Source organism: Vicugna pacos, chromosome X (genome assembly GCF_048564905.1).
Source record: "Vicugna pacos chromosome X, VicPac4, whole genome shotgun sequence".
NCBI lineage: Eukaryota > Metazoa > Chordata > Mammalia > Artiodactyla > Camelidae > Vicugna > Vicugna pacos.
This window is the reverse complement of record NC_133023.1, coordinates 86,158,590-86,185,075: the sequence shown is the minus strand read 5'-3', so window position 1 is coordinate 86,185,075 and position 26,486 is coordinate 86,158,590. Positions and strand designations below refer to the sequence as shown.

Below are 26,486 nucleotides of genomic sequence, written 5' to 3'. Positions count from 1 at the left end.
TTTTTTAACATTACAATTCCATCACATAGTTTTGCTTTTCTTTTTTTTTAAATTGTTGATATTCATATGATGATGGCATCATGAAATTTATCCTCACAAGAAGTAGCTGGTTTATTTCCAGGTTACAGCCATACTTCCCAAAGTTCCTCTGGGTTCTGAGAACTATGCCAGCTCACCTGTCATCTCCATTCATTTTCTACAGGACAGTCTCATCGAACTCAAGGAGTCTTCAGCAAAGGTTTGAGTCTTTTAAAATCATCATGCCTAAGTGAAACAAAGAAAAATTCTTTACTTCATTTATTTAGTAGATAACCCTCACTCTAGTAAATTCAGTAAGCTAGGGGAATAACCTTTAAAGATACTTATCACAAACTGAAACAATGGATGACAATGGTCCCTTTAAATGAAATTGTTACAAAATGTGTGTAATGTGGCAAAATTTCTATAATCTCTCCTTGCTGTTATGCATTATCCTTTTATGTTTCAAAATCTGGAAATAAGTTTAAAGTTTGGGGAAGGAGTTGTTGGTTTGTTTTGGAGAGTAGGCTTACTTAATTTCTCCAAACAAATCTGTCAGGCTATTTTCTAACTTTTTAAGGTAACCCAAAAGACCAAAACATAAATCTGATGCATTCACATAACTGTTTTAAAAACTGAGCCCATCTCAATCCATAAAAGTCTTTATATCGTTTCTGCTTAAGCTGCCTTTTTGGTAGTTGTAGCACAATATCAATAAATATGGTTAATGTAAACTAATCATTCTCCTTGAGTGGAATACTTAACTTGATGGTTGTATTTACATGTCAGTATGAATTCTTGCCTACTAGTCTACTTTGAGTATTCTGCTACTAAAAATGTGCAGTTTGTGTATCTTATTACAGAGTTCATTTCATTATTATAGTTGAATTGTCCAATGTTCATGTTATTTTGTCTTTATTATTATAAAATTTGTACCCTACTTCACTTTGATTTTCTACTTTGCTTCCTCTTATATCTGCTAAATATGATTTCTTGCTGGTGGGCCAATACAAAATGAAATTTTGAAACAAAGCCATTTGACAGTACTAACTGCTTTTAGAACTATAGCTTTATAATGAAATGTCTTTGGGTATTGGGGAAGTAAACGCTATTTTTTTAACAGTTTAGATTAGCCAATGTGCCTGTGTCTTAAATTGTAGCATTGTTTTTAGGATACAATGTATTAATCAAAAGAGAATCAGCTGTACTGTGAATGCTTTCTTTTAAAGTAAAATTTTTATTGGCTAAATTAAATATGTACTCCAATATAGTAGGTTTTCATAACTAGTTTGGGATTGTGTATGTCAGTCCTAACCATCAGTGGCTTGTGTGGGCTATTTTTTAAATTAATGGGTTAACAGTGTTACCTTGTGAACATTTATTTCCTGAAACATATTTTGAAGCAGTTTGAAACCTGCTGTTATAGTTAACTGGATTTTATGGTCAATGATGAAAATTATGGTTCCTTACATTTGTGAAAGCCTTTTGAAAATGAAACTTATGAGATAAACATATGTTATCTCATTTCATACTCATAACAGTGCTGTGAGGTAGATAGGGCAGGTGGCAGTGTCTTTGACAAATAAGAGACAAAAAGTTCTTGATCTTTTCCCAGTAGCATGTAACTTGTTAGTATCAAAACTTGGACTAAAAATTAAAGTTTCTCAGGTGTTCTTACCACAATAAAAAAAAAATGGCAAAAAAATTTATGGTTCCTTGATTCTTAGCACCCATTTCAATGGTAGTTGAAAGGGTTCTTAACTCTTTTTGTGTGTTTGTCTTGTTTTTTAAATTATAGTGATTCAAGGTCAATCTCCCCACCCCACCCCCCCTTTTTAAAAATATGGTAATTTTGTAAGTCATTTAAAATACAATAGATTTATTCCATATTCAACCAGAAAAGTTTGAAAATGGCATATGAATACACTTCTAAAATTTGTGACTCATACCACATCCTTAGTGCTTAATATGGTACCTGTTAACATGACTAGGTATTCAGTAAATATTTGAAATTAATTCTTAGGCCTTTGGACTTGATAAAGCATCCACAGTTTACTGGTCTGCATAGTAGTTGATATTGATTTTTTATGTGCCTACTAAAGTTTAATAGCATATGAATGTCTTAGAAAAAAATTTTATTGGATTTTGAGTGATCTCTAAAATTAACGATCTATATGCAAACTTTTTAGAGGGTTTGAAAAACATGTCTGTTTTTTCAGGCTATTTTGTCACTCCGTACATATAAAATTGTTTCCCTGCTTTAGTTTAACATTTTGGGAATCCTCTTTTTTTATAAATTAGTTACTGTTTTTGCTTTGTAATCCATGGTTAAAAGTAATACATGGACTTTGCTTTCCAAGTGGAATTCATTGAAGGGAGAAAAATCTAGCTTAGTATTCAAATCTTTTCTGTCAGTTCACTTTCTGTTTCCAGTTGGCATATTTCTAGTTTTGGTCAGTTGTGTTCTCACCGAGCAGTCCTAAGCAGCTATATTTGATAAAGTGTGAAATGCATGTTCCTTTAAGCCAAGCTTCTTTGTAATTTAGGAGGGCAGCAACAACCACCTCAAAATAAAATTCAGCTTTTAATTCTGTTCATCATCTTAAAACAAAGATTTACAACCAAATCCAAGCCTACATGTGACACCATCTTTATATATTATAGCCTTAATAAAGTCAATATAGCAGTGGTCTCTTAAACAGATTTTGAAAATCAGTCAAATTGTTTTTTGGATCTAGTGATCCCAATGTCAAGAATAAAAGCAAATGAAAAAAAAAAACAAAATTTAACAACACTACATGCAGATCAGTTTAACAAATCATTAATTTTATTTGTCAAACATGTGTTGAGTATTCACTGTGTGTACAAGGCACTAGGAAGTGTATAAAAGTAGAATAGACGCATTAGCTCCCCTACCAACCTAGAAACTATGTTATGGACAAAAATAAATGACATGAAGTTAATTGGGAATACTTGTCACAAAAAAAAAGGTTAGTATAAAATAATACAAGAGTTCACCAGAAAGTGAGTTGCATAGTTGAGGCACTGTTGAAGTACTGGTGGCTTTTGAGCTGTCTTTGAAGGCTAAGTAAGAGTTTTTAAGAGATTAAGATGAAAGTGAGCAAGTGTTCTGGAGAAGAGAACTGCTGGGAAATATAGGATATTAGGGAGAAGTGGTAGGCATAGCTTAGAGCACATTGGGTTACTTCATAGTAGGATATAATTGTGCAAAGATTGTGAAGAGCTTGGAATACCCAAGCTAAGGAATATGCACTTTACTCTGTAGGCAGTGAGAGACTGTATGTCTTTGTGGAAAAGAGTATTATGATCAGAACTATTCTTAGAAGGGTAGAAAGAAGGAATAGAATTGGGTACATATCTAAACAAGAATCTCTAGATTTCTCAATCCCTTGCAATACAGAATTCAAGTTACATACAGTTAAAAACTTCACTCTTATGGAGAGGTGTTTGTGTGTATGTGTGTGTGTGTGCTTATTTGTGATCATAAACTTCAAAAAAATTTTACTGGAGAATTAAGCAATACTTCCCTAAGATAAATCTTGAGTATTGCAATAACATATTATTTCCTTTGTCTTACCAGTTTCATAAGTAATATTGACTTAAGATGTAAATAAACCTCACAATTAGAAAATAAAGTGTCATTTAGGGTATTATACCCAGCAAGAGTACCTTTTGGACAGGCACTTTTATGATTGTTTCTCATTCTCTTGCTCTTTGTTATTAATAAACATTTTGTCTATTTCAGTTGATCATCAACTTTTAAACATTGAAATTTAAAGAATCTACTTCTGCATTGCTATGGCAGTATTTCTGAGCCAACTGAATTGAAAATATTTGGCGGTGTTAAAAAAATAAGTGTTAATTTAATTCTCAAACTGATGGTTGTTTTTTTAATGTATTCCTTTGAATACCAAAGGATTTTCTTGTGTAAAAATATTTGACTTTTGACTCACTATTCTTTTCATTCCCAAGGTATATCTAGAATTGTGTAGTTACATAATGAGTTGTATTCAGTATTCTGCTGCCTCATACTTTTAATGTCTTAAACGCAAGCTCATAAGCTTGTAGTACAGTTACAGATGCCCTAAGGTTAGGCATCTGATTATTTCCTTAATATTTTCTTTTATAATGGATTTCAACATGTACAGCTTGCACATAAGTAAGGTTACCTCTTAATTATTTAGAGTTAGCACATCCTTGATCTTTGGCTGTTTTATTGCCTATGGCCTTTCATTGGAGAAAGAATAGACAAAGGAAAATATTGGCTGATCATTTTTCAGTCTTTAGGTTGTTTCATCATCCTCAACTGACTATTTGGCTTTCTGAGCTATTTAGAGCCAGTAAGACATATTTCACAGCCAGTCGTAATTATTTGCTAGAAATTGGAATGCATTCAGAAGCAGAGAATATACAGCCTTTACATCTGTAAAATAATTTAGGATACTTTATGCATGGTGTGCACTGAGACAGAAAAGACTTATTAGTAAAGTCATGGCTAGGTGGTTTTGTTTTATACTTTTGCTCACTGCCATCGATTGCCTATCAGTGGATGGTAAAACTATTCTAAATTAGCATGATTGTGTAGAGGGTTTTTTTTTAATAGTAGAAAAAGTCCAGTCATGTTATTCACATGTGGACTTCTGTAATAATGGTGGTTATAGGTCTTCACAATAGAGCTATAAAAGGAACTGTAGCTTGTGAATTTACTAATAAAAATCTCAGTTGAGGCAGGAATGAAGTGGTTGAGTTTAAATGATAATTTTTACAAGGCCAAGAATTGAAGTCTTTGCATGATTGTGCCATGCTTTTTTATTTTACCTCTCATAATCCGGACGGCTGACCAGTTTTGACTTTAGGTCTACTACCAGTTGTCTGTCATTAAATGACAAATGATGCCAATACTGGAAAACTAATAATCTTTAGTAATATTGCCTTAATTTAACAGCTCTACATTAATCATACTCCTCCACCACTGTCCAAGAGTAAGGAGAGAGAAATGGACAAGAAAGATTTGGACAAGTCGAGGGAAAGATCCAGAGAAAGAGAGAAAAAAGATGAAAAGGACAGGAAAGAGCGGAAAAGGGTTTGTAATTTTTTAAAAACTAGTTTGGAAAGCTCATTATCATGTACAGTAGCATGTTTGTTGCCTTTTTAAAAGCACTAGTTTGTTGCATGGCAGTCTGTTATTTAGTGTTTTAACTGGTATTTTCACCCTAGCGTGTCTTTGAATCTTCTACAGTAATAAGGCTCTTCAACATAATAATCTCTACCAGCTCTGCTTGTCTTTCAAGTCATTTTACCAAATATGTGAAACCGCTGCAGATATTCTCCAATGCTAGTTAGCTAGGCTCTTCTTGTATAATACTTTAAAACAAAAACAAAAACTCTTGATCAATGTAGTTCACAATTCTTGGTTCTAGGATCACTCAAACAATGACCGGGAAGTGCCACCAGACTTAACCAAGAGGCGGAAAGAGGAAAATGGAACAAGTAGGTAGACTTATTAATACTTTTCAAGCAATCATCAAACTGAATTGGAAAAAGCTTTCATGATTCTCTTTTATAATTTTAGTGGGGATTTCAAAACACAAAAGTGAAAGTCCGTGTGAGTCTCCTTATGCAAATGAGAAAGACAAGGAAAAAAATAAGTCAAAATCTTCAGGCAAAGAAAAAGGCAGCGACTCATTTAAATCTGAAAAAATGGATAAAATCTCTTCCGGTGGCAAAAAGGTAAATTAGGAAAACAAAAAGAACAGTATACCTTTTCTTGGAAAATCACCCATTAGAAAATTTAGCAAATACTGAGTTTTTTTTTAATAGCAAATAGTCTTTTCTTAATTCTTTGAGGGGGGAGAAGAGGAGTCATTGAGGGAGGGGAGATTATCTGGGGAATTTGAGCCAGTTCAATCCCAGATGACTGGGAGGGTAGAATTAGTTTACCTCTGAAATTCCTTTCCTCTCCATTCCACTCCCACCTACTTCTTTTCATTGAGTTTCAGCCTTTCTTTTTGTGTTTTTTTTTTCCACCAACAATTCTTTTAATTTCTCTTCATTCATGTGATTAAAATATGGTCGCATGAAAGTCTTTATTAATTGTGATTTTTGAACATATTTTTATAACATTTTCTCCTAATAAACTTATATGTTTGCAACTTATATGATTTTCAAATTAAATATAGTGTGCCTTCTCTTAGATACTAATAGGTGATACTCAGTACATCTTGTGCATCTGCCATAAAGTAAGCAAGTCATTATTAAAGTGTTTACAAAGAATAACTGATATATATTCAAAATATTTGCCACATATTCATAGTTCTTAAAAACAGTTCTGGAAAATTATAAGGTGATAGTTTTAAAATTTCTATATGCTTTAAAAGGGAGCCTGCTCCTTTTAGAGAAGTATTTTTTTAACTGAGGTAAAAGTCACATAAATTAAAATTAACCATTTTAAATTATACCATTCAGTGGCAGTTAGTATATTTACACTGTTTTGTAGTCATCATCTCTGTTGAGTTCTGAAACATTTTCATCACCCCAAAGAGATACCATGTACTTATTAAGCAGTCATTTCCGATTTCCCCTTCCCTTCTAACCCCTGCCAACTACTAGTCTGCTTTCTGTCTCTGTGGACTTAGCAGAATTTTTAATTATTTCATATAAATGGAACTGTATAATAATGGGGCCTTTTGTGTCTGAATTCTTTCACTTAGCATAATGTTTTTGGAGATTCTTCCATAGTGTAACCTGTATCAGTACTTCATTTCTTTTCATGGCTAAATAATATTCCACTGTATACATACACCACATTTGTTTATCCATTCGTGAGTTGATGGACTTTTGTATTGTTTTCCCTTTTGGCTGTTGTGAATTGTACTGCTATGAAGTATTTGTTTGAATACCTATTTTCAGTTCTCTTGTGTATATATAAACCCAGGAGTGGAATACCTGGGTCATATGGTGATGCTATCTTTAACTTTTTGAGGAACCACCAAACTGTTTTCCGCATTGGCTGCACAGTTTACATTTCTACCAGCATGTATGAGGGTGCCAGTTTCCCTACATCCTTGTCAACACTTGTTATTTTCTGTTTTTGTTTTTATTTTTATTTTTTATTGTAGCCATCCTACTGGGTGTGAAGTGGTATATCATTGTTGTTTTGATTTTGCATTTTCTTAATGACTAATGATATTGAGCATCTTTTCATGTGCTTGTTGGCCATTTGTATATCTTCTTTGGAGAAATCTATTCAGATGCTTTGGGCATTTTTAAAATTGGATTGTTTGTCTTTTTGTTGCTCAGTTGTAAGAATTCTTTATATCATCTTGATACTAGACCCTTATGAGATATGTGATGTGCAAATATTTTCTCCCATCCTGTAGGTTGTCTTTTCACTTTGTTGGTAGTGTTTTTTGATGCATGGAAGGTTTTACTTTTGATGAAGTCTAGTTTTTTCTTTTGCTGCTTGTGTTTTTGGTGTCATGTTATATAAGTTTTTGAAGAAAAATTGTGACTGATAGGTGATAAAAGGGATTTTGAGCTGTTATATTTGGTTTTCCCTTCACCAACTAATTCCACCATTCGTTATAGGAGTCCAGGCATGATAAAGAAAAGATAGAAAAGAAAGAGAAACGGGACAGTTCAGGAGGAAAGGAAGAGAAGAAACAATATCCTTTTCATCTTATTGTTTTTAATTAGTGTAATGAAAAGCTTTGATACTTGTCCTATTTATAATTGTACCCTTGTAGTATATAGTTACCTTTTAAATGGTCTCTACAGTTAACCCTCTCAAATGTATATAATGTGGAAATAGGAGACTTGATTTTTAAAAAATAAAACAAAAAACAAACAAAAAGACTTCTTTGGTGACTGTGTTTGTTTTATGCCACCAAGGGATTTAGAGTCTCTCTGGTTGTATTAATCACCAAGAGGAAGAAAGGGAACAGAGAATCCCTTGGGCTGGGGGCATGGGGAATAGGAGGGCAGGATGATGTGGCAGATGAGCAGAGCTGGTAGAGTTTGAGGCTACCGGGCTGCTCAGAGCCAATTAAACCTACAAGCTGAGGGGTTGTACTAAAAGATGAGACACAGTTCTTTTTTTCCCCCCCAAAGTTGTTTTCCCTTAATTTGTCATCTACTCATAAGTCCTCGGACAAGCACAGATAATGAAGACTTTCAGTCAAGGTGAGTATTCTCTCACCTCCTTTTCATTTAAAGCTAGAAATGTAAAATGAGGTCTGATAATGTTGAAGAAACTAGATCAATTTTTCAAGATGACAACTACAATTTTTCACCTGAATATAATGATCAGGTATTTGGGTTAAGATGCAAAACAGGATTCATGGTTAATTTTTAAACTGTTTTCATTTTAAGCTTGCTGATTAGCCACACTTTTTTTTTTTTTTTAGCACCAAGATGTGTTTAAAAACATCTGGTTTTCTCTTCACCGCTCATTCCCATCTTCTCTGGATAATTAATTACTTTTTTTTAAGTACCTGTATTGCCTTGTAGGTAGTGGTGGTATCCGCATTTTACAAGTGAAGAAACTCTGAGAGGTTAAGTTGAAGAGGGTGACAGAGATATTAGCTGACAAGCCAATACGCAAACGTAGGTCTTCTTGCCCTTTAGTGTTCTCTGATCTTCTTTTTGCCTTTCATGCAGAGATATTATCCAGAGATTTTTGTTTTTTGTGCCTCTCAAATACCACTGTCCATGTTTTGCAAAGCCAAAAATATGATCTGTGCTTTTAGTTCTGGAATTTAAAATATGAAGCTTTGTTTTCAAAGTAGTTACACTTTATGTGAGATTTTAAAAGTGTTTCATCCATCTTAAAAAAATTGTGTGTGGAGTGTTCACAGCCTTAATACAGTCTTTTCTGAGCACTCAGATCATGATTTGAATAGTTACTGTTCGGTGGCGCCTTAGGATTATTGAGGTATGTAGGATGATTTGCTCTTTGCTTTTAATGTTTCAAGATGGCTGTATTTGAACTTGTTGACTCTTTTATAGCCAATTTTCTTGCTTCCATATTAGCTGTCACTTTTTAATGACATTAAGTAGACTCGCTGTCTCTACCCTCTCCCTAATATTCACTGCTTCTAATCTTTTATGAAACCAGATAGATAGCAAAAGCTGTTTACAGTTGTTTAAGAATGAAAATGTCTGAGAGCCTGTTCTGTATAAAGGTATGAGCTTTATGGTATAGATTTTGTCATACTTATTTTGGCTGCAAAGCAGGGATTTGAGGTTGCCAGATAGGTAACTTTCTGTCAAATAGTGTGCTTTCTCTGCTTTGTTATTCTGTGCTTATTATCTAAGTAGTAGAGTAGATGAGAGTCATGAGAGAGCATTTAGAATTTAGTAGATTTTTTTAAATTAAAAAGATTATAAAAGAAATATTACCTATTTAAAAATTCTGGCCATCCCCTACCCCAACAACTAGCTGTCTTCCCTAGTGAACTATGAACTCTTAATCTTTTTTCATTCGTTACCATAACCTTCCTTTTCGTTTGGCATTTGGCTTTTTACTTCTCTCTTTCACATGGTCCCCTTATTAAAGAAAATAAACAAACAAAAAACCCTACCTCTTGTATCTTCATTAGAATGGGCCAACCATTGTCACTGACAGCTTTCACTGTGATTTCATACATTTACTTAGTACCTAAATATTATTCTTCATTTGTGAAGGTTATGCTACAGATTTCCTTGGGTTCTCATTCACACTGGCCATGGATTTGTATAATCTCTCAGGACCAAAGGCAGAAAAAGGTATTAGGTTGCTGGTCTTTGTAGCAACACTTCTCTATTCAGATATCTTTTGAAGATATAGTTAGCTTGATGTTCATCCTGTTCAGTTTTTTGTTATCAGCTATGTACTATACTCTCTTCTTGGGTAGACTCTTAATTTTGTGAGGAACTGGTTGATTTTTTTTCCTTTTTTCTGGCTGTCCTGGCTGCTTCCTTCTGTTGGATATATACTAGGGTTGATAAAATCTTTCTGTTGTACTTCCTTTTCATGTAGAGGTCTCATCATTTCTGATTGGCACCATTTACCTTTAAGCAAGTTCAAATCTGCTGCTTCTGCTCCCTCTCTTATTTATTTTATATTCTACAGAAAAGAGAGCAGCTACATATGTCACATTTCCATGATTCAAAGTTGTCATTAATTGTAAGATTCATTATTGGTTTCTAGAACTGTCTTCTGAGAAAGGTGGATAGAGAAATGACATTGGTTTGTATCACCCTGATTTCAGAAATATTAAAATGATCATGTTAGAGTTAAGAAAATACAGTATATAAATGACCTTGATTAAATTTCTTCCAATGTCTTCTGTCTTCTTTTCCTGTCTCATAATTTTTAGTTTCCAAATCCTTTCTGCTTATTCTCTGTATCTTTCTGTTACTTGTTATTGCTAAAGTCTTTGCCCAAATTCACCTTGTGTTTGATTTAGTCTCTTCAACGCTACTAGCTGCTTTGCCTTTAACCTTTTCTCCAATTCCTGTCTATGAAAAATTTCCATTTAGAACCATTCTTTAACTTCTCAATTTTAATTTGATATGTATGGCCCTCAATTCATGAGTTCAGCTAACTTTTGAGAGTCCTTTTGTGAACCAGATGCTGTGCTAAACTGAGACTTCCTTCTAGATTTTGAAAAGCTCAGTTTTCTTGCACTTTGGTTTTGGATTCTTGGTTCTTCATTTCAAAGAACATTAGCAGTTAGCTCTGTCCTGTCCATCTGTGTTTGTAGTATGCTATATTCCTATTCCAATCCTCCACTCCAACGAAGCCTAATATATTTTACATCTCTCACCTCTAGTCTTTTATGTGTAACCAATCTCTTTTATCGTTTAAACCCAAAGTTGCAAATTCTCAGCTCTTAGGCAGAACGTGGCTTTACCTTTATGGCCTCGTGTGCTATTAAACATTTAAAAAAATTGGTTGCCTTTAAAAAAATCAGAAGAGTTGACAGAAACTCAAATTTCATTTTGTTTTGAGGAATTGGAACTTCTGGCAACATTGTGTTCTGATTTTTGCATGGCACCTGCCTACGTGCCTGTCTCCCTTAAATAGAGAGTGGGTCTTTTTTAATAGTTTACCTCAGTCAGTTCCCACTGGAAAAAGCTCACTTCATTTGTTTTCATTATACACTAGCCCCTGAAAGAATTGATTTCGTCATTTCTATTCTGAGCCTTTTTTCTTCAGTCTGTGCTTGGAAGCTGATCTCATAAGCGCTCAGATTGCTTATTTTAGGAATGTGTTACCATGTTGAGGCACAGTCCTAGTTGCTGGTAATATGTGTTGGAGTAGGGAGTGTTCAGTTAAGTTTCTTTCTCAGGACTTGCCCATTGCTTATGCACGTGTGTTGGTCACAGTCACTGATTTCTATGTATATATGAGAGTGTGGCATTTCCCTCTCCTTAGACTGTGATCTTGTTGAAGGCAATAACTTCATCCGTTCCTTCTAATCAAACAACCAAGTATTTTTCTTTTTTTACCTGTTTCAGATACCCTGTTAACTTTACACAGAGGGCTATGTCCAGAAGTATTAAGTATATCTCTTTGGGATTGAGGAGAAACATCATTGACCTTTTTTGCCCTCAAAAAAAGAGGGTTCAGTTTATTTTTAGCATTTGCTAGTATACTGTTAAAGAAGTTGCTTTGTGTGCTGTGACATGTTTTTGAAGGGCAGGTTTATTATGGTTTCATCTGGGTCTGTACGTAGCAATCATTAAATGTGTACAAAAGTTTTGTTAGGAGATTGAAATGATAGATCCTAACTACTTTTCTCTCCATAATCATCCTTTAACACATGAGGTATGCGTTCTGTGCGTTGATATTCACAAGCACCAGTTGGAGAGAACAGGAGGAATTTTCTATTGCCTTTCTTCCACTTAAGGCAGACCAAATATTCACTCAGGTGCTGTGCTGTTCTTCACCTGGACATAGGCACGAGCACTTCCAAAAGGCTCCCATGCCACATGTACCCCTGAGTATGACTATTCCCTACACATTTATCCTGAGAGGCACCCCTGGATGTGCTAAGAGTCAGTTCAGCAGAATCCTAGTTTTAACTCTGTTCCATTTTTATCTACATGGATCACCTCAGTAAGTGTGTTTGTTATGATAAGGATTCCTGTGCAGCTGTATAAAGGTAAGTGAAGGAGTCAAGTGGAATTAGGGTAGGTGTCCCTATGTCTTTCTCCTGTGACTTCCTTCTTCCTTGTAAATGTTCATTGGACTTTTTAAGTGTCAACTTCATCCGTTTGTGCCTTTCTGCTTGAGGGGTGTGTGTGTGTGTGTGTGTACCTACTAGGATTAACCAAGAGTAATCTATAATTCAGTGGGCTTTATTTTATAGTTTCTCAAAATAAATTCTGTTGCCATCCAGAGGGCTCTTTTATGAGGAATCTATGAACTATTGAAATATTTCTTAGGACCTTTTTCATGAATTTGATCAAAAATTTGTGTGTGTGTGTATGTGTATGTATAAAGGCATACCTCTGATAATAAGGCTGATTTTCTCTTTGCCTTTCTTCTGTACTTTGATCACCAGTTTAGCTGCCCTTTTCTCCAGGTCACCTTACCTTTCAAACTTGCTTCTTCCTGTCACAGCTCTCTATGAAGCAACATCATTTAAAATCAGCTGCCTCAACTCAGACAGGGTGCTCTTTGAGGGCATTTCGTGCATTAGTTTTATGGTGCCCTGACAAATGAGGAGGGTATGGTGGAACATAGGAAAATGACAACCTTACTAATACAACAGGGCCTATTTCTGGCAAAAAGGAAAAAAAAAAAAGAAGAAGAAGAAAACCCGAGGATGTCTAGATAGTTCACAATAGAAAGTGATATTGACACTTGTAATCTTGTCTTAGCATAGTGGAAGGCCATCTTTTGTTGGAGTTTGTCCTGCAAACTTGGTATTACCAATGGAGTTTTACAGCACCAAGAAAGTAGAGATGTCTAGAATGGAGGATAGCCAGCTCTGAACTGAACCTGAAGTAGAAACCCTTTCAGAAACGTCAACAGTCCTAGGTGTGAAAAAGGTAGATCTGTGGGATCTCTTGCACTTAGAGCCTGTGCTTTCTTATTTACAATGGTTAAAGTTGCACGTATTGAAAAAAAATAGTTCATAAAAAAATAACCTTAGAAGAATATTTCAGGTAATGTGGTATAAACTTATTGTTAATGAGAAGAAAATATTACTCTGCTGGAAGACAGAATCCTGAAGTCTGAGTTTGGCACTGTTTCATCACTATGTGACTTTCTTCTTGATGGCAGTTCTTTATGAAGTTCACTGAACTCGGGGCGGTTTTCAAGTTTGTAATCCCAGAACTTCAGCGTTATTTTATAAATACGTTCTGGACACTGCTGAGAGACTGACGTCCAGTATCTTCTTTCCATTTGCTCTTGTGCTTGCTGATTTGTCATTCCAGGGTATGGACAGACCCCTAAGCTGAAGGTCTCCCAGAGGAGGATGCCAAAGCTCCATGCGTCACTCTCAGAACGGTATCTCCCATAATTAAGAGCTTCTGGTGCTGTCCATATAATGGGAATCTGCTTTAAATCAGAAGATGAATACACATCACCATCCTCTTGACGAGACATTCCAAAGTCACTGATTTTCAGAACATTATTTTCACCTCCAGGCAGTTTCTTGCAGCAAGGTCCCTGTGTATACAATTTTTACTCAAGATTCACCATCCAGAAGCAGCATCTAATGAAAATTTTACTAACTGTTTCAGTTCACCCTTCTTTCTCAGAAAGGAGAGGAAATCAACTCCTGGAACCAGTTCCTTAATTATGTAGATAGGCTGTATTTGTGTGCGAACTCTTATAAGTTTGACAATATTGGGATTATTATATTGCTTGAGGATTTTGGCATCTTGTAAAATTTTTAATTTCAGTTCCTGGGAGAGATCATCTTCACATGTTTTAACAGCAATAGCAGTTTTATCCTTTAATGTGTCCTTAAATACACCATCAGAATTTCCCTTGCCCAGTAATTGTGACATCTTCATGATTGAGAACCCATTTCTTATTCTAGTTATGGCCATACTGATATCATGGTACTCTTTACTGAAACATTGACCTTTTTTGCAGTTAAAAAAATTGAGGTAAAACTCACATAATGTAAAATTTGCCATTTTTTTCTGTTTTGTTTTTTGTTTTTTTTAAAGTATACTCATCATGTTGTAACCATCACCACTAATTCCAGAATATTTCCATCACCCCAAAAAGAGGCCCCACACCTGTTAGCAGTCACTCCCGATTCTCTCCTTCCCCTAGCCCCTTGAAATAACTGATGTATTTTCTGTCTCAATGAATTTACCTATTTTGAACATTTCGTAAGAATGAAATCATGCAATATGTAGCCTTTTGTGTCTGGCTTCTTTGATTTAGCATCATGTTTTCAAGGTTCATCCATGTTGTAACCTGTACCAGAACTTCATTTCTTTTTAGAACTGAATAATATTCCATTGTATGAATGTGTACCACATTTTGTTTATCCATTCATCAGTGATGAACAGGAACAATGATTTTTAAGTATTAAAATTGTAAGTTCAACATTAGTGTATCTATAATTATAATTGGTAATGTCAAGATGATACATGGTGTGAACAGAATGCTGTATAGAAACAATATGTAAATTATTTGTCAGCATATCATGCAAGTGTGATTATTTTCGAAGGCCCTTCTAGCTCTGGTTTTATGAAATATGTGAATGTACTATTTTCATCAATAAAGTCTAATGCGTTAAGCATTACTTTAAAATTTGAGAACAATGTTAGGCAGATATGAAGTTATTTGCCACATGTTGTAATGATCATGTTCTGAATTTATTTCAATATGCAGTATTTGAAAAAATGTCAATACATAAAGGAAATGAGTATAATTAAGTCAATATATTTTTAAAGCAATTTTTATAATTTAGCAGACATTGCATCTTAATATAAGTTACTATTAAAATCATGTCCTTGTGAAAAATGTGATGTCATTTTTCTCTTTTTTGTTGATCATGTAAAATTGGTTCCTTTTCATTGCTATGTGTTCTGTTTACTTTTGACAAGCTATTGCTTGTCCCTGTGGAATGTTTTACTTGTTTCTGTTTCATTTTTTTCCTCCCTCCACTCCCTCCCTTACCCCCTTCACCCCTCTCTCTCTCACAGACAAAATGTTCAGTGGTTTTTTTTTTTAAATCATCATAGTGTGCCTATCATTAATGGTTTCTAAGAGTGGGTAATAAGAAGTACACAAATATTTCATCTTTATCTAGGAACTTAATTCAAGTCTTTGTTATTGACAACTCATTGATTTTTCTTTCTTTCTTAAGTCTTCCTTCCTTCCTTCTTTCCTTCTTCCTTCATTCTTCCCTACTTCCTTCCGTCTCTCCTTCCTCCTTTCATTAGTCCCTCCTTCCCCCTTCCATCCCCCCACCACACTTCCTTCTTTTCTTCCTTACTTTCTTATCTGTCAATATAATCACTCTGTTTCTTTCAGGTGAGATTGGAATGAAATTGTTCAGCTGTGACCAGAAATTTATTTACCTGAGTAGATTGCCAAGAATTATGAATGAAGAGGGCCCATTTACATCTCCTTAAATTATTCAGTTAATCTGCTTTTTTGCTCCATGCCGAACACTTAAAATTGTTAGGTTGTGCATTACTGTATTTAACTTGTTGCTTAGTTTCTACATGTTTATTTTCAGTAAATGGCTGAAAGTGTTAACTGTTCCATATTTTTAGCACAATGTGCTGCATACAGTTTCCAACAAGCAAATAAGGTTACATATGTACAGAATTTCACTTTAGGTTAACTAAATATTGCCTGGGTTTAGTATTTGGTTTGGGTTTTTTTTTTTGTTTGTTTGTTTTTGTTTTTCAATTGGAAATGCTTCCTTTTTATTGTTTGAAACAAAATAAACAATTATTGAACCATTTTGAATTTACCTCATTTTACAACAGTTTTAATTCATTATTTGGCCTGTTTTTAGTATTAGTCAGTAAAAACAAAGTGGGAGAAATGTCTTATGCAATGCTTAGGAATCATTTTATATAGTATGTGTATGACATTAAAACCTGTTTAAAAAAGAAAAAGGTACCAGCACTCACTTGTCCCTTGCCATTTTTTCTTGTAATTATGTTAGAAAAATCTGGGGGGGCGGGGGGAAACAAAAAGTTAATTGTGTTTTAATTCTACAGCTGCAGGAGCTTTGTATTGCTGAACTTTCATCTGGAAAGGTTCACAGTGACATTTTTAAAAGAAAACTTTTTTATCTACTGAATTCTACAGTGTAACTTTTTTTCTAAATAAACGATAGTTTTCTCAAATCATTGTATATCATTGTGTATATTGTTGCTTATTCAAAATAACTTAGCAAAGATAATTCAGTAAGGTTCCTAGTCCTTCTCATTTCTGTCTTAGTCCATGGACTATAACGTTTCCAAATGACAGACATCCAATAATATGAAAAAATCCTATTTACTTACCTCTGTACCTGGTGTGAACAGTGGGCTGAAATGCCTAGAATTATCCATTTACTTTTTTCAGTTCCTTGGAACCAATGATACTTATGCCAATTAAATTTTTTTAGAGAATGAAAATAAAGGCTGTGATTTTAAAAAGAATTGATAAATGCTGAGCATATTTTAGAATTGGCAAAGAGATAATAAATCTTGATGCATTGTTTCAGGTAATTAAATTTGCAAAAATTGATGAGCACAGTGATTATTTGTGGTAGACTGATCCATTCAGTGACTTGAGCACCCACAGTGTGCCTGGCATACAAAGAAGTGATACATTGTTAGAATGATTTTGACATTGAGAAAATAAGGTTCACCTCAAAATCATTTGTTTGAAACATTTCAGGGAAGAGCTTTCCAGTTGTTGCACTCACATTTTAAAGATTACATAGTTGTGAAAAGTCACTAGTACTTAGCATAGGTATCTATTCTCTCTGTCCCCCAAATTACTGAACACAGGTAACCTTTTGCTTTTGGCCTTTTTGGCTAGAAATGCATTGAGGATGGAAAAATTAACTTTGAATTTAACTGTACAGAAATACTTTATGTTGAAAGGAAATCTGTGTTTGTGTAGCAATAGCTATTTTTAAGCATCTTTGTTCTGTATATAAAGGATTAAGACCTAATTCCTGTACCTAGGGTGCTTCTAGCCTAGCTTGAGAAATAAAGGCCAAATGAGTGCTGTTGAGGGTCAGCAAACTTTTTCTATAAAGAGTCAGAGAGTAAACAGTTGAGAGTTTGCAGATTTATATGGAACCTGTTGGAACTCCTCAGTTCTACCATTATAGTGTGAAAGCAGCCATAGGTGATATATGAATGAATGAGCATGACCGAATTTCAGTAAAATTTTATTTACAAAAACTTGCTATAGAGACTATAGAAGATTTATTCAAAAAATATTTGAGTGCCTCTTGTGCACCAGAGGTACAGCCTTGAGCATAACAAAGTTTCTGCTGTCATGGAACTTCCACTCTAGTTGATGGAGGCAAGTAGCAAGTATTTAATGTTAGGTAGAGGTAGGTCCTCTGAGGGAAGATAAACTCAGGTAGGAGGTTGGGTGAGGTGAGACTTACTCCTTATGGGGTGAAAATGTGGAGTGAAGATGTGCAAAGCAGGATATTTAGAGATGGTTACCACAGTATGAATATTTTACTAGCTAATGTGAGCAGGAGCCCTAATCCACTATCTGTCCATGAACCTTTTACATGAAAGTCATATAATATGCAGGATTTCTCAGGACCTAGGGTCTGAGCTGTAGTGGTTGGTGTCTAAGCTTGCCATTTTTCTAGAAAGGAGTTCCTTAGACTCATAAATGGACTTGAGGGATTTCAATGGAACCCCCAGAAATTGAATGCAAATTTGTGATGTGCATTTTCCTGGGTCTGTAGCTTTCACATGATTCTCTAAAAGATGAATCTAAGGTGACAAGTTTGTTTTTCTGGGCCTTGTTCTAAAGAACTCCAAAACCTTTATAATTAATCCTGAACCTGTCTTTCTCAAGCTGGTGATAAGTTGGAAGACTGTTGTTCATCTGTCTTGTCTTAAATGGTAGGGGCAAAAAAAAGTTAAAGCATCTTGCTCTGGCTTGTCAAATTATCTACAAGTAATTTGCAATTTAGTGTTGGAAAGTCACTGGTCTATGGTATAGGGCCATTTTCTGTTTCAAGAAAGCACTTTAGCCAAGTATGGGTGGAAATCCTAGTAGGCTTACTTTTTTCCCAACAATTATGTAATTGTTTTATTTCTACCCTACCATGTTCAAAACAGATTTATGAAAAAATTACAGTATTTTAAGAGAAAATGAGAAAATTTGATTTCTGGGTGAAACTAGTACCCCAAATGAGGTCACTACCCTCAAAATGTTGTGTACACCTGGGTCATGAATTGGTTCTGAAAAACCTGGCTGGCCACACAGAGAAGGTAATGTGGTCAGTTATTGGAAATTGCAGTGTCCATCAAAGAAAAAGCCAGTCATGGTGGAGAATAACATTTTCTGGCAGTGAATCCTAAAGAAACTTCTTAGCATTCTCATAAAGAAGTAGCCCTGTCTTTTCAGTAAATAAAACAGAGGGATATATCTTGTAATGGCCCTGAATGTTAGCTGATGGCCAACACCTCAGGTCATTCAAGTTAGGGATATTTCTAAATGACACCAAAATATGTGGTCCAGGCACCCAGGTCTCATGATTTGGTTCAATCCAGGAAAACATTTTTAAATATTGGGACCGAGTTCCTAAACTGGGATTTATGATGGCCTTACTTTTTATAAGCATGTTTGTAAAGATCAGAAAACTCATGCAACCATTGTTTGGTTCCCGTGATCCAAGTAACATAAGATCTCATTAAAAACTATGCCTGACGTTTGACTTTTTTCCCCCACTTTTATGGGCACTGATCTCTAAAGGCTACCTCTTAGGTAGAATGAAGCTTATAATATTACAGACATTTAGCATTCTATCTTATCACTTATAAGAAGCAGGTTTAAATGTTTAAGTTTTTAATTGAAATTTTAAATAACATTTCTAGAGATACTGTCAGGGCCAAAGATTTTATTGGGTCTAGAGTTGAGAATAAAAGGAGGAGCTCTTTAAAATATGCTAATTCATGCTGATTGAATACAGTTTTTGTTGTATTTATAAATGCAAATTGATATAACTAAGAATAACAATAGGAGGAATATTGGAAATAGTGACCAAAGGAAGTGTGGCAACCTGAGAAGATATACATTAATGTAAGAAGAACTGCTTTTTGTTTCTGACACTTAGGTTCTGTTTTAAGCTGTAATGACCATTTCTACATAGGCCAGGCTGACAAAGCTTAATTCCTTTGATGTGTTGTTAAATGGAGGTGTTAATGGAGGAAGAAGGAAAGGAGAAGATTTTGATTGAGCACAGGGCACTTAAACTTGCAAAATGCAGTATTGCATTTCAGAAATTGCTTTCCTTTCAACAATAGGAGCTAGAAAATGACCTGGTAGTTAAGCTCTAGCTTAGGTGACCTCTGGTTTTTGTCAGATGACTGCTAGATGTCCTTGGATTTGAGTATCAGACTGTTAAAGAGCTGTTACCCCACCCTCACAGAATTTTAACCTGAATGATGTTATGATATTATTGTACTATATTCAAGGCTTTCATGATCCTTATTTCAATGCAGTATGTGGTGGTACTTATCTCCTAGGGTTATATATATCATTATCAAAGAATATGAATGATAATTAGATATACCACTGCTAGGTACTGTTATGCAGGCACCTTTTGTGCTTTCCAGGATAATTGACCCAAGACGTCAATAATACAGACAAAAGATCATGCTTACAAGATGCAAGCAGGAAATGAAACGTAAAATGAGTAAGGTATTCATACCACATGCCAACCGGGGGCAGTTACACTTTAAGATGATGGTGAGTACTCAGGGTAAGAATGACCTCAGACTGTGATTTGGGAAGACTTCATGAAGGATTTAGATGTGCAGGAAGCCATTCTATTTCTACTCAAACCTAGAAGGCGTAGGTCTTTTTGGATCTGGTTTAACCCTGAGTTGGCACTGGAGGAGGCAGAATGTTGAACAGATGAGGAATTCTGGTATAGTACAGAATCCTTGAGGTCAATCTGTTTTTGTACTGGCCCAAGTTTGGGTCATACCTCTTTGTATACAGGTCCACGCTGCCTCTAAACTTTTTCCTTTTTTGGTCTTTTTTCATGACTAAGCCTGATATCACCAATCTTTTTATTGCCTTAGTCAGTGTTAATCACATTTTTCATGTCTTTACAGGTCATGGAAAAGTTATTGCCTCTATGTCAAGATGATTTTCTTTGTTTCCTGAGTGGAGATAAGCTCCACTTGTACTTCCTCACCTGGTCTTCACAATGCCCTTTTGTTCATGAATTAAATCTAACAATATATGTAAAGTGTGTAAATAGGACCTAGCACATGGCAGGTACTCAGTAATTGTTAGCAATTATTATTACTGTTAATACTTATACCAGTATGCAAACTAGGAATCGTCAGAATCAGAATTAACTGAACGTATTAGGCCCTTCACTCCAGATATACTGAGTCAGATTCTCTGGGGGTGCAGGCCTGGAGAAGTTTTAAAAACAGTTCCTCAGGTGATTCTAATGTAAGGACCATATTTGGGAATTAACAGCGTTTAATCAGCCTGCAATCCTGCCATCTCTATTCTTACCCCAGTTAGGGGCAGAACCCATCCAGAGGCTTCTTATTTATAGGGGGATAAGCGTATTAGGCCCCAGGGAAAAACCATCCTTAGCAAGAAACATTTTAAAATCAAGCCTCTGTCTTGGGATCAGAGTTCATCAACTCTGCTAGCAACGTGCTGCTCTGGTTCGCTCTGACCCCCCGCCTTCTCCAGCCTGCCTTCACTGACCTTCTTGCACCTAACCTCCTAGACCTGAATTAGCAGGAGGCATCTACTACCAAGGTAAGTAGTTTGGGGTTTGGAACTAGTTTTGATACCACTTATACCTTCTCCTTTAATTCTTACCTGCAGTGGTTCACTTTTCTATGATTGGAGTTGCATTCAGGGCTGGGTTTTGTCCTTCATTCCTTACTTTTCTTTGCATGAATATCCTTATGTTGGTGAGTGGGAGGCTGCATAAATATTTAATAATTCAATGCTGTAAGTTTCTCTAACCACTGCTGTAGCTGCATCTCACAAATTTAACGTGTGTGGTGTTTTCTTTTTCTTTATTTTATTGAAGTACAGTCAATTACACTGTGCCAATTTCTGGTGTACAGCACAGTGTCCCAGTCATGCATATACATACATATATTTGTTTTCATATTTAACGTGTGGTGTTTTCATTTCTACTCAGCTCAAAACATTTTCCAACTTCCTTTGTGATTTATTCTTTGACCCTTGTGTTTAGAAGTATGTTGCTTAGTTTCCAAATATTTGCAGATTTTCCAGATATCCTTCTGTTACTGATAATCCAGTTTTGTTCTGTTGTGGTCAAAGAACTTACTTTGAATTATTTAAATCCTCTTAAATTTACTGAAACTTGTTTTATGGCACAGCAGCTGGTCTACCATGGCGAATATTCCATATGCACTTGAAAAGAATGTGTATTCTGTTTTTGTTGGATGCAGTGTTCCATAAAAGCCAATTAGGTCAAGTTTGTTGGTGGTGTTCCAGATCTTCTGTATCCTTGCTGATTTTCTCTCTGCTTGGTCTGCCAATTACTGAGAGAGGTGTTTAAAAATTTACAAATATAACTGTGGGTTTGTTCTATTTCTTCTTTTAGTTGTGTCAGTTTTTGCTTCATGTATTTTGAAGCTTTGTGATTAGATGCCTGCACATTTAGGATTATATATTCTTGGTGAATTGACCCCTTTATCAAAAGGAAATATTTTTCTTTACCCTTGGTAATATTGCTCATTCTAAAATCTAGTTTAATATTAACATAGTTTCTCAAGCTTTCTTTTGATTATATTTGCATAGTATATTTTTTCAACTTTTTCCTTTATATTGAAAATGAGTTTTCCTGCATTTTAATCCAATTTGACAACCTCTGCCTTTTAATTGGGGTGTTTAGACAATACATTTAATGCCATTATTGAGTGGTTAAGTTTAAATCTGACATCTTGCTATTTGTTTTCTATTTGTCCTGTTGTCTCTTCCTTTTTCCCTTTTTTCCTGCCTTCTTTTAGATGGGTTCTGTCTCTTTTTCCTCATTTGTAAAGTGAGGCTAATCATGACAATCATTTCATAATGTAGTCCTAAGGATTAAATGAGATATTTGTACAATGGCGTCTGGCCATATTTATATATGGCTCTATAAATGTTTGTTTTTTTAAATCAGAGGACGGAGAACTCCTTGGGATATCAACTTTCCAGAGATTTTTGGTTCTAGACCTGTTATGTTCATATATAGGTGAGGGAGGTAGTGGTCTATAGGTGTAGTTTACGTGGACACTGAAAGGCCCTGGTTCCAAAATATCTTCCCTACTGGGTAGCTGTGGTGTGTGAAATAATCATAGTTAAGCACCTTACAAGCACTTCTGGAGATGTGCATATTCATTAAGCTAAGGCATTACGGGAGAGGGCAATCAATTCACTAGCACTGAAGCACAAATGATTTCTGGTGATACTGCTTCATGCTCCCATATTCGCTAGGAAAGCACTGAGAAGTTTTACCTAGGGAAAATCAGAGAAAGGGACATGGCCTGATCTTGGGAGAATGCCACAATGGGCAGCTCGGATAGCTGCTTGAAGCTGAAAGGAGAGATGGGCAATTTGCCAAAAAGGACCCGACCCACTTGGTGGTTTTACCTTGGGCTGATTTGTCAAGTTAAGCTTCTGGGTTTTGTATTTGCTTGCTTCCTCCAGTTTCATTGTGAGAATATGTCACAGTTGATATTTAACTGTTTGACTCTTGAAATAATTGACTTGGTCATACTTTACATTTCACTCACCTGCAAAACATAAGGTAGCTGGCTTGGAGGTCTAGGTGGTAGAGGGTTTGGAGCAATTGTGCTTTTCCCTCTTTTGCCTCTTCATTGAGGATTTGTTTTGTTCCTGTGAACTCTTCATCACTGATCTAGAATATAAGCTCCATGAGTGTAGGGTCTATTTAATACCAGCCCCTAACATAGTGCATGGCACAGTGTGGGTACAAAATAAATATTTCACTTATTTGTAATTTCCTCCAAATGAATAAAAACTTTTAAGTCAGATAAACAGATCATTATCACCTGCTTGACTCCCTGCCCTCATTGTTCTTCAGTCCATCTCACTTGGACCATTAAGGTCCTCTGGGCCCAATCCTATCCTTGGGCTAGAGGGGTATGAAAAGAGCTGGACAAGTGTTTCAGCAGCTCAGACATTAGCTTTACTGCTGGTTCTGCTTCAACCCTAAGAGCAGGTTTTGGTAACACGAGTTTTCTCTTGCCCCTTATGGCTAACCCCACCTATGTGCCCCAGATCCATGAATAGAGTCCTTTCTCTGTATCCCAGTTAGTCTAGAGTTGGTATCCATATCTCATATGTAAGACGTCATGGCTGAGTCCCTAATACCTGTTGCTCAGCCTGCTGTCCTCTCCCTCAACAAATGTGAAACTACAGCTTGTGTTAGCCTTGAGGTGTTCAAGAGAGGTTAAAGACATTGGGAGACGGTTACTAAGAGAACAGAGGGTACTATACAGAAACTTGGCCTTTTGGGAAAGTTTTCTTTAAATTGCTCTGCAACAGGAAGGGAAAAGGAGAGCCTTCCTCTCTTCTCTCCTTAGACTGATAGCAGTAGCTCCATGGTTGAGGTGGATTTACAATCTGTAGGCTTTTGTGAGCTGGTCTGGGACCCTAACTACCCTTTGTTCTTATGGTAAAATATGTTCTGAGTTTCAAACAGCTGACTTACAAATAAATTTTGGAGCACAACCCAATATTACATAATATATACAACAATGGGTGCTACTCCTTTTCTATAACTCTTGACAAATAGCAGAGAAGGTTTTTCTTTTCAAGGCTGATATAATTATTTTTGACAGAAGATGAGATAGCTAAAGAAAATTTGCTTTCTGGTTATTTTTACTTTGGTGGAGGTGGCCATTATTTTGGGAAGGATATTAGTTTAGAGCAACTTTTAAAAAAACATTGGAGTTCAAAATTTTCCAAACACATCTTCTTCTCTTTGTAATTAAAATAACACTCATTGAGGCAATTTACATGGCACAATTTCACAGGGACTCTTTAATTGTTCAATTCTGTTGGCAGACACAAAATGTAGATGTGTAACATCCCAGGAACAAGAATGGGCTAACCTTTAAAGAAAGAACATTATGGGTAATAGAAGATATCAGCCAGAGAGACCTTTCAGGCAGTCTTACTCCTAATCTCTTTAGAGCTAGTATGTTGAAAGATGAAATCATTAGGCATGTTTCAGGAGCCACATCTCACTGTTCCCTGCGGGATATGTCCAGGGAAATTCTGAGTGCTTACTAGTCTAAATAGAGCTTAAACTCTTTTTCAAAGTAAGAAATATATGTCCAACATGCATTCTCTGCCTTGGCAAAGCATTAAGTTGCTGAGGTATGAAATAAGTGATTTGCTTTTATGTTTAGTCAGAAAGCCTCCTTAGGACATTTTAACACCACCATTTAGTTAACAAAACGTCCACATTTGGAGAACACACTCAATGGCTTAACTGAGACACATGCTAAAGTTAAAGTGATGCATTTCCATTAAAATTCTGATTCATGTGGCTTAGTTAAATGTTAGCATTATTAACAATATGTCCTTTTTTGAGGAAGGATGGGAGGACACTTTGTTTTAGAGGGGGAGGAAGGGTTTCATCAGGGAGAAAGTGAAGTAAGATGGCAAGTATTAAAGGTGTTAAAATGAAGCATAGAAACATCATTCATTTCTCCCACCCCCTCTTTTTTAATTTATCCTAAGGCCTTTAGAGATAGAGAGCTGTTGGCCTGTAAGCTAAACTTGTTCATTATCCAGGCACTCCTGGGTATTCCTGGTTCACTTTACACAATAAATCTGTTTCTATAAAGTGCTTTAGAGCACACACTTGCATAAATCAAATAGTTTTCCCATTGATTCATATTTTCACTTCTGATCTTCATTTGTCAACAGATTCTAAAACAAACCCAGTCAGATAGTTATTAAGAAGCACTTAAACACAGGAGGAGATCCTATTGTTTCAAGAAACGCTAGTGAATTATTTAACGAAACAAAGAAGCGTTAGGAAAATGGATGTGTACTTTGTACCCTAAACTTGAATTTTACATATTGGCCTTTCTGAAAGTGAAGACGAGCTATGTTTTCTCACCTTAATTTTCTTCCATGGCTATTATGGCTATTGTGATATCTCCCCCTGAATTCTAAAGACCAAATTTTCTTGCTTCATTCATTTATTTTAATTATTTGTCATCAACTTGCTGCAATCACAGAGCAACATTCATTCCATAAATGTTGATTGACTATGTAGGATGTGGGAGACACTGTTCTTGGTCCTGGGGATCCAAGCAAGGCAAGGTCTATGCCAAGGTGCTCACAGTCTGATAAGGGAGGAAGATGAATCAATAGGCAATTCCTATGCAATGTGAATAGTGCTTTGACAGGAAAAGTACAGGTGCCGTGAGAGCACAGGTGATAGGTGAGAGGTTGGAAGGAGAAGGGTTCAGGGGAAATTGCTTGGAGTAGGTGATGTCTATAAAAGCACAAGTCTTAGACAAAGTAATCTGTTAGTTAGCACACAGCAGTGTTTTATTCCAGACAAGTAATGAAGGAATCAGCAGATAGACAAAAATGCTTGTTCAGAGAACATTTGAAAAACAGGGATTTATCTAGCCAGTTGGGAAAAGAATGCTAAAATAAAATGACTACATTAGATTCAAAATTGGTTAATGGTTTATAGTACTATAAACTGAAAAATTTGAGGTTATTCACTGAATCAAGCACCCTCCAAAAAGTGAATCACTTCTTAGTAGTTTTCTGCAAATTAACTTCTAACTTTACAAGACTGAAATTCTCTGGACTCTAATCAGTTGTGGATAGGTAAAGTTACAGACCTTGAGAGAATCAGGTGACCGAAAGGCTTATAAGAAAATATGCTGCCATGGTACTTGGAAAGTCATATAATCATCATTTTTTCTTATTTTGAAGTTTTAGATAACTTTGCCTATATAATCTTCTCTGTGACCTTGCACAATTTCTAAAGAATGGTCTTGCTCACAAAAACTAGCTGACCACATTGTATTTTTGTGTCAAGATAGTAATTGAATGTATTGCTTAGTTAATCATTTTCTATAATTCTTAGAGGTAATGGACATTAGACATAGAGTCAATAGGGTAGATGATATTGTTCACAGTTATTTACCCCCCACCTTTCCTGTAAGAGGATTATATATCCTTACCCATTGCCAGATGACTTGCCATGCCTCTTGTAGAAGGAGTACAG

At 35.5% G+C, this 26,486-nt stretch overlaps 1 protein-coding gene and 1 pseudogene across 9 annotated transcripts in view; one reads left to right on the top strand and one right to left on the bottom strand.

Annotated features, from left to right (window-relative positions):
* Nucleotides 1-16,319, top strand: part of THOC2 (THO complex subunit 2) — a 99,818-nt gene extending 83,499 nt beyond the window's left edge. For 2 of the 9 annotated variants that reach the window (XM_015238902.3, XM_006203979.4), the window contains exons 33-39: nt 203-238; nt 4,985-5,122; nt 5,460-5,529; nt 5,612-5,769; nt 7,627-7,703; nt 8,175-8,220; nt 13,471-16,318. In XM_015238902.3, coding sequence (XP_015094388.1) covers nt 203-238; nt 4,985-5,122; nt 5,460-5,529; nt 5,612-5,769; nt 7,627-7,703; nt 8,175-8,202 — 507 coding nt within the window. In that variant the 3' untranslated portion in view covers nt 8,203-8,220; nt 13,471-16,318. Of the gene's footprint in view, nt 1-121; nt 239-4,984; nt 5,123-5,459; nt 5,530-5,611; nt 5,770-7,626; nt 7,735-8,174; nt 8,221-13,470 lie in introns of those variants that run through there. The other 7 variants (XM_072956835.1, XM_031671368.2, XM_072956836.1 and 4 more) reach the window with 6 other exon arrangements.
* Nucleotides 13,220-22,912, bottom strand: LOC102532519 (tyrosine-protein kinase Fer-like; annotated as a pseudogene).
* Between the last annotated feature and the right edge of the window lie 3,574 nt (nt 22,913-26,486).